The sequence below is a fragment of the Mastigoproctus giganteus genome, chromosome 7, assembly GCF_048544385.1.
Source record: "Mastigoproctus giganteus isolate SK-2022 chromosome 7, ASM4854438v1, whole genome shotgun sequence".
Classification (NCBI taxonomy): Eukaryota; Metazoa; Arthropoda; class Arachnida; order Uropygi; family Thelyphonidae; genus Mastigoproctus; species Mastigoproctus giganteus.
The window spans coordinates 213850321-213864229 of NC_143581.1; the positions used below are offsets into that span (position 1 = coordinate 213850321).

At 34.4% G+C, this 13909-nt stretch overlaps 1 protein-coding gene across 4 annotated transcripts in view; it reads right to left on the minus strand.

Moving 5' to 3' along the window:
• The window catches only part of LOC150083662 (uncharacterized), a 396332-nt gene that overhangs the window by 16800 nt on the left and 365623 nt on the right, over window positions 1-13909 (minus strand). For all 4 annotated transcript variants that reach the window (XM_090378102.1, XM_090378101.1, XM_090378103.1 and 1 more), the window contains one exon: window positions 2123-2772. In XM_090378102.1, coding sequence (XP_090234228.1) covers window positions 2123-2772 — 650 coding nt within the window. The remainder of the gene's footprint in view (window positions 1-2122; window positions 2773-13909) is intronic.

The following is a 13909-nucleotide window of genomic DNA, read 5'->3' on the forward strand; positions in this document are numbered from 1 at the left end:
ATCAATTTTGAATACCTCTGTGATATTTTTCTAAGGCACATTTCTGAAGGTCACAACAATAAAACAATAACAATTTGCTGTTTTCAGTTTGTGAAAATCTGTTATAAACAGGTAGTTACTAAAGCTTTAACAGAAGAAGAAATTGCCCAGTCTGTTACTGATGATTTTGCGAAGAAGGAAGAAAATGAAGATGAACCCGAACGAATTCCAGTTACAAAACTGGCAAACACATGTAGCTGCAGCCATCCTGAGGAGAAAGTCGAATAAAGACTGCTACGCAATATTGAAAAAATCTAGACTTTGTAGTGATAATTTAAAGCAATCTAAAATAAGTGACTATTTAAAATTATAATCATATTACAAAGTGTTATATGTTTAATTAATATGTATATTAATTAAGCTATTACATAAGTATAAATTTATTTTTCTAACCTCTGGATAATATCTTCCTGCATCATTTAATTGATAAAGTTTAAATTTGTGTTTTATCTTTATTTTTATAGCTTGTGGATAATATTTGTCGATTTTCGCTCATTAGAATTAAAATCCAATTTGCAAACATGATCAATATAACCAGCACTCACTGTATATCTAACATATATATTCATTATATGCAATATATAATGAAAAATGTATGCATGTGAGTAATACTGAGCGCGTGCTTAATGGTTTTATAAATTTGAAAACAGAAGAGACTAACAGTTTCATGTTTTATACTTTTTTCTTGTTCTCTCACCCCCCCCCCCCCAATCAAAAATATATTTTTGTTTGTTGGAAGAAAAAAATTTATTTTCAATAAAACTGATACTTATTGCATTTTTTAAAATAATTTTTAAAAAATTAATTTTTGAAATTTTCATTAAAAAAAATAAACTGATGAGAAAAATATCAAAAATTGGTATAAACAGTATTTAAAAAGCATTTTTGCAGGAATAAAAAAGAAAATTTGCATTCTGTCATATCAGCTAGGATGCCACCACGTTTATTACAATCACAGGTACTACCACTGATGAGTTAAGAACTTCTCCAATCTCTGACAAGATCTGTATCCAAACATGACAAACTCAGATCTCCTAGCATGACTAAGCATATCCGTCTATCAAATAAATTATAATTGGCTGACAATCATTCCTCCTATATGACTGTAATTGCTAATTTGATATATTGCATTTCTTTTTATTTACTGAAGGCTTCATTTCAATAAACACTGCACATATTATGGCCACGTTTCATAGTAAATTTTTACAGCCCACAGCAAAGTGATTAAAATTAAGTGTCAATTTTTACGAATAAAAGAGGACATCCAGCTTTCAACTTTTGTTAATTTATGTGGACTATCCCCTTGGGCCTATGGGAAAAATTTTAATTGTACATAAGTCTGACTTCCAACCCAAGGCAATTTTCATCCAAAAAATCAGTTGTGCTTTTCTGTAGCTGACATGACTGCACTGTCATCGTGGAGATGAATGAGCACACTTAGTAGTAACAAAAATTGCCATGGTGTCTGCATTACACATTGATTTTAGCAAAAATTTTATTGCATATCACCATTTTTGAATTGAATAGTTCTATGTTCTAAAATTTGTTTTTTGTTCCCCCCCACCCCTGTTATGTATAAAATATATTATGCTACATATAATATTTTCCTTTGCTGAGTTGCTTACATTAACCATGTAAGCAACTCAGAAAAGGAAAATATTGTGTTTCTTATGTTAACATTACATTAACAGCTGTGCACAAAACGTAAAAATGTTTGATGCACAGCTCACTATGTCATTATATGCATAAGAAAATCTCTCCTAATTTACAGATAACCCTTCAAAAATATGAATATAAATTCTTCATCATCAGCCATTTTCAATCCACTGCAGGATGAAGGCCTCTCCAGCAACTTTCTGGTTCTTTCTGTTAATATTAATTAGCTGTGAATATAAATTAAATTAGGAGTTACAATAATGGTAGTGGTGTTTAATCTTTGCAAATTTATCTGACAAAAAAATTTTAAATACTGAGACATTTCTTGAAGTGGAATACTACTTTTGTGATTAATAATGTATATACATGAAGTGATCACATATTTAACCAGTTTTCCTGGAAATATATTTTAACTTAAAAACCTTACCTTTAATCGTTTGTGCTTTTTCAGCAACTTCCTTTTAGGATTGCCATACATATTCTTCTTAACTTTTCTTGGAAGAGATTTCCAACCCTCTGTAGTTATTGATTCTCCAACTGTTACAGAAGCCTGCAAAACCGGAGGAGGAGGATCGCTGTCCAATAAAGTAGCAGCCTCTGGAATGGAAATGTTATTTTCTACACTAAAAGCAGGTAACAAAACTGGAGGTGCAGAGTTTGTTTCACTTTCATTTGCCACCAAAGTCTTTTCTGCATTTGACATAAGCCCAGAAAGATTCTCTGATTCTGGTAAAGCAGATGCTTCTGAATTATACACTTTCTCCTCTACTGCAGATATGCTTTCTACATTAACTGACAACTGCTGCTGGACCTCTGATTTTAGAATGGAAGGCCTTTTTAATTTTTTATTTTTCTTTATTTTTGCCAGATGGAAACCATCTCCACTTTCTTTGAGCTCTTTCATTTTCTTAACTTTCCCTCTCCTTTCCAATTTGGATAAAAATTTACTATTTATTGTAGATGATGACAATTCTGAATTTTTTATAAGCTTTTCTAAAAATTTAGCTTTCTTAGATTTCTTTCTTTTTCCAATTTTAGAAAATTTCCTCATCTTCTTCATGTAGTGTTTAAGTTTACCTGAAAGGAAAAAAGTAAACTTAATATATTCTTTCAAATACAGTTAGCCTAATTACAACACACATTTCCAAACATAACTCATATGTGTATTTTGTTCAAAATTAACTTAAGATATATAAGAAATCATGGATACTTCTAATAACATTAGACTGTTAAAAGAATTATGAACAATGAAAAGGTTTAAATTCTCATCTATAATTAACATGAATGTGTACATAACCTGACTCATTATTTCATCTTCAAATCATGCACTATTATACTACAAAGTTTGCTGAACATTTACACGGATAGCAAAGTCAAACAAGTTGCAACAACTGTTAATGTTACCATATTATGCAAATAACAGAAAAAGTCACTTAACTATAAATTAGTTTTTAAGATATATGGGGAGATAAATAATGTCAAAAAACACCTACATAAGCAGTAAATTGTGTTTTAACCATTATTATGTTGCAAGCAATGAAAGCTATGGTGTACCAAAAAGTTGGTTAGTGTTGATATTCACTGCCAATTTACTGATGCTTATATTTTATTGTAACACTGTATTAAGCAAATAAATTTTACTACTTCTAGTTTGTCTATTAATATATTTTGTAGGGTAATAAAGACCTGACGCTTCCAAAGAGAATTAGAGTGACCTGTTGTTTTTCTATGACACAAAAGATAATTTACAAAATTGCTCAACAGTTAGTTGGGTACAAAAACTGAAATAGGTCAGCATGTTTGTGAGGCAGAAGGAATGAACCAGGCAGGTATGGCATACACATATCCTAGCCAGTATTGCTTCTTCGGCATACAGGCTAGTTTTCCTGACTTAAGTTCTTGCTTTTTTTGAAAAAGCTGCATAGCACTAATAACATTCCTAGTACAGTAAAACCTCTATAGCAGACACCACTAAGGCAGAAGAAAGTGTCCACCACAAAGAGGTGTCCGCTTTGTTGAAGTCAATGTACACATAGCCAGTCTCAATAATTTGGAAAACGAAATTCCCTGTAACTAGTTATTCAGCACACATTTGCGTTTGCTAATATTTCACCTTAAAAGCTTGCAATTATTCCTTGAAAAATGAAAAATTTTTCAAGGAAAAATTTTATTTCTTGACATTGTCAAGAAATAAAATAACTTTTCTATTTTGGTAAATCATTCTTTTATCCAACTATATCAGCATTTCTATCATTATCTCCCTAGTCACCCACACCTTATTGTTTGATTTCCAATGCACACTGAGTTTGCTTAAATTCAAACCTTTAAAATGCCTTGGTTTCATTTCAGAAGTGCAATTTTCAAAACGAAAACACAAGTTGCGATTGTCACTTTTAACATTGGGTGCCACCTAAAAATAAATTTTCAGTTAAGTATCTTAAATCTTGTGTGAAAGCATTACGTATGAATTCTAATGAAACATAAAACTGAGTTAAATAAAACAGTTAACTTCAGCTTCCAAGCAAATTATAGTAGTTTATTGTGTACCATTACAGAAAATTCCTTTTTTTTTTTTTTTTAAAGTAGGGAAAAGGAGGTGATTATCCCTTTGTATAAGGCAATGGTGAAGCCATGATTAGTACTGCATACAGTTAGACATCCAACTGCCACTTTATCTCCAACACGTTTCCCCTCTAAGGCTTTTTTTTTTTTTTTTTAATTATCCGGAACTGGTTAGGGGGGGGGGACATTTTATCAGCTTTCAATATGTTTGAATACAAGTCAGTGGTGTCGATTCTTTGGCAATTTCTGAAGCTTTGGTTTGAATCATAGGCCCAGAGAGGGATATGTTTTGGTTGAGTACCTAACTAAAACACTCAAATGACAGCTTTTTTGACCCCCAAATGCAACGGTTTCCAAATTAACACCAGAAGACTCCCTACAAATTGCTTTCAAGGAAATATTGTGATGTTCTTTAGCAATTTCTATAGCTTTGGTTTGAATCATAGGCCCAGAGATGGATATGTTTTGATTGGGTACCTAACTAAAATATCAATCTATCCACCAAGGTGCCTTTGCCATGATAAAATGTATGGTACTTCTTTCCGTTACCATTTTTCTACAACTGTTTTTAACAAAATTTCTTAAGTTTTTATAATTACTGTTACTGCTTTTTTTTTTTTTTTTTTTTTTTTTAATGAAAACCCCAAACAAGAGGTATTAGAACCTATAGTACTTAGTACCATGCTTGGCTTGGAGGTTGAGAAGATGAAAGAAGATATTCGTTGACATTAGACTTGAACTTCTGTAGACTGTAATTGTCAGGAAATACATATGAAGGAAGGTTGTTCCAGAAAATGGCAGTTGAATGAATAAATGAGGAAGATGAAAAGTTCGTTCTGTGAGTTTGAAGTTGGACAGTAAAAGGATGCTGGCTGGTGGCAGCACGTGTTCAGACTGTTTTGAAAGAGAGTGGGAATTATAGAAGCCAATTCAGAACAGTGCCCATGGAAGTATCTGTAGAAAAGGCATGCAGAAGAAACAGTATGTCTATGAGACAGTAAGTGAAGAGACTCTGTTAGAGAGGAGTCATTAATTAACCTAACTGCCCTCTTCTGAATAGAATCTAGAAGCCTGAGAGAGGTTTTGGGGGCATCACCCCAGATGTGGAAACAATATTCCATGGTAGGGTGGATTTGTGATTTGTACAGAGTGAACAGCTGTTTAGAAGAAAAGTAATGCCGAGAGCGAAAGAGAAAACCAAGTTTTTTAGATGCAGAGGAAGCAATATTTGTAATGTGCTTGTGCCAAGAGATTAGAAGTCAGGGTAATCAAAAGAGATATATCATTTGCCTAGAAATTGGAGTGTCAACAAAGATAAGCATAGGAGCAGAAGAATCCTTTTTGCAAGACATAAGACAAGACTGAGTTTTAGGAGGATTGAAATCAACTAAGTTGTCTTTTCCCCACTGGAGATCGGCATTTAAGGAATTGGTAGCGGATATTCGAGAAGTTGAAGCTGATTGAGCGGGGCAAGGTTTCTCAAAATGGAAAGCAATATGCTATTATCGGCAAAACTATGGATAAGACTTCCAGTCAATGGAAGAAGGTCATTAATATATAAGAGGAAAAGAGTGGGGGGAAAAAACTGAACCTTGGGGGACAGCAGCATTAGTGGAGAAGTTAGAAGACAGAGAGCCATCTACCATCACCCTCAGTGAGCGATCAGAGAGAAAACTGGATAACCAATTACAAAAAACAGTTGGCAAACCATAAGATGGAAGCTTGTTTAGAGGACCTTTATGCCAAACATGATCAAAAGCCTTTGAGATGTCAAGAGCAACTGCTTGTGTTTCAACAAACTTTTCCATTGAATTTGTCCATAAATGAGTAACATAAGCCAGAATATCACCAGTGGATCGACACTGACGGAATACATACTGGCGATTGCTGATCAGACGGAAGGATTCTAGGTAGTTTAAGAGTTGGCAGTTAATTGATTTCTCCATTACTTTAGAAAGAGCAGAAGTAATTGCAATGGGACGATAACTGGATAGGAGGGATTTGTCCTTTAAGGAACTGGCTGGATATGAGCAAATTTCCAAGCAGAAGGAAAAACATTGTTGGAATAAGAAAGTGAAAAAAGGCGGCAAAGAACAGGAGTAAGAGAACTGGAACCCTGCACAGAATTTCATAACACCCAGAATCAGTCCACTTGAAATTTACTACAGTACTGTAACAACCATACACTCTGAGGAAACAAAACTAAGCCTACAGAATTGATGTTAGCATCAGTTTTTTTTTTCACTTTGAACATCTAGATATGCCATATGTTTAGTGATGATAGATTACTGAGTGGTTTCAATCAAAGTGTCTGATAATGTTTAACTGACAGTTTTATTAATGTAGCATGCATCTGTAGAGGACTAATACAAATGCATTAGTGTCCTCTATAAAGAAAGAAAAAACAAGAAATTTATTGTAGAGTATTACAACTGTATTCTCACATGTTTACAATTTTATTGTCTTGCTAAGTGACGTGCAGGCCAGTGGAACTGTTTCAGACAGTCAAAATGAAGTTTGTACATTCTGTATCAGCATAATAAATACCAGCGGTGAGTGTAATAACAACATATTCTGCAAGCTACTCCTTAAGTAATCTGTGGCTATCAGAAGTCTCATTAATGTCACTGTTACTGTAATGATCTTGACATTTACCTGCCTTCATGGCTAAATGAAGACCTGTGAAAACATGTATGGAATTGGAACCCTGCACAGCATGTTTATTGCTTGTATGTGTATATCACTGGCAATAAACGTGTTCATCCAAAATGTTACCCTTGAAAAATATATCCACGTGTCCATTGCAGGAAAGTTGAAAAATCAAAAAGAATAGCTCTTAGTGTCCACATCCGTACTAGAGTTTTAACTTTGGAGAGGTTACTTAACATGTAATTTCAAATACAGTTGAACTTGGTTATAACGAGCATCAAGGGACTGACAAAATTTCCTCATTATAACCATTACTCACTATATCAGTGATAGCAGAGATGGGAAGCCCCCAGGGCCATTAAACAATGAACATTAAAAAATCTATCTCCTATTTTTTTTTGAATTCTCAATAACTTTATAAAAAGATAGATTCAAAAACCAAAAGAAATATTAGAGAGGAAAAAAAAATAATAAGTATATACCTACATATTATTTGTATTAATATGCTTGCATAAACTACAATACACTTAATACTAACCACAATTTATTTTTCTGTAATTAAAAACAATACTACTTAATAATAAACACGATTTCAATTAGTCTTTATTTATGAATCTTAAGATTTGTTTGTTTTAACGATTTCACTTTGATATTTCTTAAGTTTCCCCTTAAAACCCTCAACACATTAAAAGTCTCATTACTTGCCTCAGTTCCTTCAAAAAAATTGACTGTGTCCACTGCACCTTGAGCTGGTCAGAACTGATTTTGATTCACTTTCAATTGTCATCATATCATCATCAATATCAGCGTCATTATCATCATTATTAAGAACAGCATCTACAATGTCAGTCTCCGTAGGAACACCACTAGTTAATAAGTTGTCATCAACTCATACAAATTCATAGAGGTTATCTGTATTAAAACCTACAATGTTGTTATGTAGCAACCATTCGGATAATGGCCGAAATTTCTTCGTCTCCATCTTCTTCATCTACAATTGAAATTTCATTTGAATTTAATTTAGATTTCTTGAAGCAATTCGATGCGATTGTCGAAGTAACATTGTAAATTTATTGAATGATGTGTGGAACAGCATCCAACATTGATAAACACTTGGCAAGTTTCTGTTCACTTTGAATGATCAGATGTAGAACTAGAAATATTTTATAGAATCCTTTCAAACTCTTGATTACACCTACGTCCATTGCTTGTAATTTTGATGTTGCATTGGGAGGCAGAAACCCTAGCTTAATGTTGGACAAGTTTTGAATCGGGAGATGTGCAGGACAGTTACCAACTAACAATAAAATTGTTTTTCTTCTTTTTGAATAGCTCCTTATTCCAATCATTTACGTATTGCCAAAAAATATCCGAAGTGTAATCCACAGGAAGTTTCCTTACGTTTTTGAAACACCGAGGTTTTAACCCGATTTTCCGATAACAAACAGTTTTTTTTTTTTTTTGCCAATTCCTGTCATATTAGCATATACGAGCACCGACAAGCGAGCCTTTGATTTTTTTCAACCAACATATTTTTCCCCTTTGAACGTATTGTCAGGTATCAAATTATAAAAAAGTCTTGTTTTGTCGACATTGTATGTCTTCTTCATTGAAATCTTTCCTGATTTCTGCCCAAACACAGTCAATCCATTCATGTCCCATTATTGGATCTGCAGATCGAGATTCTCCACTAATTTTTGCATAAAAGATGTTATGTCAAGTTTTAAATCTATCCAGCCAACTACTATTACACACAAAATCATAGCATACAAATTGTTTAGCAAATTTCTCTGCTTGAGCCTTCAAGATTGGACCATCTATTGAAAATCCAGCACTTCTTTGTATGGTGTACCATTGAAGCAATGCTTCATCTAAAGTTTACTTTCTAAATTTTACTTTTCGGTTATGTTTTTCTCCAGTGCCAACATGTAAACATATTTATTCTTCCACAATGTTGACATTGTTGAAGAGAACAAAGAAAACTTTTTACACACTTCATTTTTTGCACCACGTTCTAACACGAATAATTGACTTTTCGCAAATTGAGACACATTCTTTTGCAAGTAGACATGTTTCGGAAGAAAGGGGTCATTTCTAACCGATTTTACTTTAAAATGATATGCATACAATTCTTAGAAGTCCCAAAATGCATACAATGTCCTCAGAAGTCCCGTTTCCAAAATTCTTAGAAGCCCAAAAATAAATTTATAGTTCAGTGAATACACAACAATCTTTAAATTTGATAATGCGACAAGCAGAATGCCAATGCACTATTGTATTGCCCCAGTGCATGGAAGGAGGTCATAAACCAGCCGCTAACCCAATGCAAGCTAAGTCACCCTTTTCATTTTCATCTATTCCAAGAATTGGGTTTGACTACCCGAGCAATTAAGAATGTTTGCACAGTTACCACAATTTGTTTGGTATAGCCATGGAGTACGCTCATTATAACAGTGAGTGATAGTATGGGAATGCATGTAAATTAAAATCATTATGGCTTTTTGCTTGTTACAGCCATGATCTCGTTATAATCAAGTTCGACTGTACTTGTGGCGGGGACCCAAGCCTGAGTGTCAAAATAAGAGGTGTCTGTTAAAGGAGGTTTTACTGTATACAGTTATTGATAATAATTTAAAAACTGTGAGGATAGCAGTATTCTGTGCCCTGACAGAAACCTGACATGACAAAACCAGATTGACCTGGGTACCCCCCCCCCAGGACTACCCTGCCATGTGTAGGAAAATGGGGCACACCAATTAAGTAACCCTGTGGGAGGAGCTGCACAGGCAGCCAGGGAAACAGATTAGCTGAAAAATATCAGTAAGCTAGTAGCAAGGGGATGCAATGTAGAATGAAAGATAGAATGAATAAGCTGGGTACTAAGTAAAAGAGTGAATTAGGAATTATGATAAATGTCAGTTTCGGTAAAAGAAAGAGTGACCCAGCATGAGGGAAACAGAGAGTGGATGAGTGTTATGGTGAATGGGAATGAGTGGAAGAGCAAATGTAACTGGCTAAAAGGATACAAAGTTAAACATAAGAAAAGCACCTGGGGTGGATGGGATCTATCCAGTTATATTAAAGGAGGCAGCAAAGCAACTAAGCAAACCTTTAGCCATAATTATGAGAGCATCCTTGGACTCAGGGGAGGTTCCCACAGACTGGAGATGTGCAAATGTATCCCCAATTCACAAAGGGGGGGGGGATCGAAGGGTGACATGAGTAATTACAGACCAGTTAGTTTAACTTCTGTTCTGAGTAAAATAATGGAGTCATTGGTTAAAGATGCATTGCAGGATCATCTAGACAAGACTGCAGCAATAATTCAGAAACAGCATGGGTTTGTTAAGGGAAAGTCTTGTCTGACAAATTTGATGGGATATTATGATGTGGTTACAAAAGAGCTGGAGGCAAAAAATAATTTCGATATCATATATTTGGATTTCAGGAAAGCTTTTGACACTGTTGCACATGGAAGACTATTGTACAAATTGGAGCAGAATGGTATTAAGGGTAAGTTGCTACAATGGATAAAAGAATGGTTAAGTAGGAGAAGACAGAGGGTGGTAATCAATGGGTGCTGCTCTTCGTGGACAAATGTTATTAGTGGAGTCACACAAGGTTCGGTGTTGGGTCCACTATTGTTTTGTATATTTATCAATGATATTGATGAAGGTATATCAGGCTTAATGTCGAAGTTCGCAGATGATACAAAGGTCGGCAGGGTTGTTAATGACAGCAATGGCAGTGTGCTACTGCAAAAGGATCTAGATAATTTGGTCAGATGGGCTAAGAAGTGGCAACTGAAATTTAACCTTGACAAATGCAAAGTACTGCATATGGGTAGAAGTAACCCCAGAGAAAAGTACCTACTGTGTGGTACTACACTTAAGGTGGTAGAAAATGAAAAAGACCTGGGAGTAATTATGCAGTCAGATATGAAGTTTTCTGAGCAATGCAGACAGGCTGCCAGGACAGGTCATGGGGTTTTGTCAATGATATATAGGAATTTTGCTAGCAGGGAAAAGGAGGTGATTGTCCCTCTATATAAGGCAATGGTCAGGCCATGCCTTGAGTACTGCGTACAGGTCTGGAGGCCTCAATTTTAAGAAGGATGTAGATTTGCTTGAGCGTGTACAGAGAAGGGCAACAAGATTGGTGAGGGGAATGAAGGGATCCTCTTACCAAGAGAGGCTTAAGTTCTGCAAATTGCAGTGGCTGGAGTAGGCACCTGCACGGTGATCTGATTGAGGTGTATAAGGCCTTGAATGGGTTGAGCATGCTGAATTCTGATTGGATCCTTCCACTTGTTCAGATTACGAACCTAAGGGGGCATAAATTCAAATTAAGAAAGGACAGATGTAGAATACATGTGCGGAAATTTGCCTTTAGCCAGCAGGTGGTTAATTGCTGGAACAAACTTCCATCTATTGTTGTGTAAGTTGATAGGTTGAATAAATTTAAGGAGGAACTGGACAGGCATTTGGAGGGAATAGTGTGATTTTTTTTTTGGCTGGTGCTGCATAAGCTCATACACTTGGTTTCTTGCATCACATGCCACTACTACTACTACTTACATTACTTCGTATATACTAAACAACATGTACATTGAGGTGCCCAGAGTGTGCAAGTGTGAGAAAAAGAACACAAACCATAAATGTTACACTTAAGTATGCACTAACCCTAGTTTTAATCTTTTATATTCTTGCTTATTACCTTAACTATTAGCTGACCGGGCTAGCCGGGTGGGTAAAGTGCCTACCGGGCAACCCAAAGGTCGCGGGTTCGATTCCCGCCTCGGGCTTGGATCAAAGTACTACAAAAACCTTGGGAGGTGCATTATGGCCACAGAAGCCTATGCGCCAACAATTACCAAAGGAAAAAAAAAAACAAAAAAAACCTCAACTATTATGCATTAGTATTTAAATTTATATTACTAACCACTGCATCCACCCCTGGTGTGTGAGAAAAAGAAAAAAAATATTAATAATAATAGTAATAATAAAAAAAAAAAAAAAAATATATATATATATATATATATATATATACAGCAGAATCTCGGTTTACCGGGACACTTCAAGACTCAAAAAAAAAAAAAAAAAAAAAATTCAAGTAATAACTAGAATAGGTATAAACGATGTTTTGCAAGTCGTAAATAAGCAACAAGAAGCGGTGTTATAAGTAGTCATTGGGATATTAATGTGCCTATTATCTTGCAACCCCCGCCGTCTTCACACAAACCGCTAAAAAGGAGAGAGAGACCTAATGTTTAGTTTGTTTTAGTGCGCCGTGTCGATTATTGTGTTCCGGCGCACCACAAAAATACAAATTTTGTTTCGTTATTTGTCAGGGGCGTCAAATTTTTTTTATAGTATATATATATATATATATATATTTTTTTTTTTTTGTTTAGAAATCACAAAAATGATGGGTAAACGCAAGAGTTGCACTTTCAGTTAAACAAAAACTTAAATTATTCAAAAGTTTCAAAACGGTGCATCCATTAAATCTTTAATGAACCATTATAATGTTGGTGACCAAACCATACGCAACATTGAAAAAATAAAGGGAAGCTATTAGATTTAAAATTGACATCGCAAAAAATAAAGGGAAGCATAGTATTGGACACGTGAGTAGTGCCGGCTAAGTTTTTTTTTTTTTTTTATATCTATCTCCATATTTTTTATGTATTTTTACTGATTTTCGATACGGTAAATCCCCGACTTACGCAACTATGGATTTACGTAAATTTCTTTTTGCTCAATTTTTTTTAAAAATTTATTTTAGGATTGTAAAATTTAAAACAACAAAAAAATAATAAGGAATCAATAATGACGATCACAGCATGCACAAATTGCAGAAGTGAGATCGGAGTAACAATCAAAAATGGGAAAGATTCTTACAATTTATTTGTAAGAATCCACAGTTATAATTAGATACACAAACAGAAATGCCAAATAAACCGGAAAGTGCAAATTGTTTTTATTGTTTTATGGCAGTGACCTCCAGAAATGTGCTTTAGTAAAATGTGAGCTAGCACAGGGTGATAATAGGGAGTTTGCCCTAACCCTGTGAAGTTATTTACAAAAAATTTCATTTTGACCGTTATCACGGTGGCGACTAAGAGAATAAGTGGCAGCGGTACTGCAAATCTACCAACAAAAGGAAAGCGATTGATTTGGATAAGAAAATTAAACCAATAAGAATGTATGAAAATGGTCAAACATTAACAAGTATCGCGCCGAATTCAGATTTGTCAATAATAATATAGTAGCAATATGTTACTAGTCATTTCCGAGTTAAAGGACTTTAACTCAGGAATGACTAGTAACACGTTAACTTTAATACTTTATAGGACTTCTAACTAGACGAAGTTAGAAGTTCTATAACGTATTCCTACGTATGTCGGGGACTTCTGTATTTTTGGATTAACCAGGAAATCGATTATCCGGGATTTTTTTTTTTTTACCATCTATCCCGGAAAATCAAGAGTCTACTGTATATATACAGGTAGTTCTTGGCTTTACGAGTTAATTCATTCCTAGCGTGCGCTCGTAAAGCGGGAATTTATTTCCCATAGACATAAGGTTAAAAATAGGGGTTACATTCTCAACAATGAAATTAGTTAACTAATTAGTTTATATTTAAACAAAGATTGATTTATCCAAAGAAATGAAAACGTAGCCTATAAAATCAAGCAAATTATAATAATACAGAAATTATTTACGACTTACAAATGTTAAAGAAAGTTTATTATTTACGACTTACAAATGTTAAAGAAAGTTTAATCTTCATCATCAATGACTAAATGCACACTCATTGATCACTCACTATTGGCTCGGCACTCGTTGGTTTGTTGCACAAGGAGTTCTCTTCTTCAGAAATGTTTCACGAGGTATTTATTTCCAAGATAATCTTCTCTTTTAATTATAAATTTCACGATTGCATGCATAAGCATTTTTTAACGGCACACACAAATTGCAACTAACACGATTCGCATGGA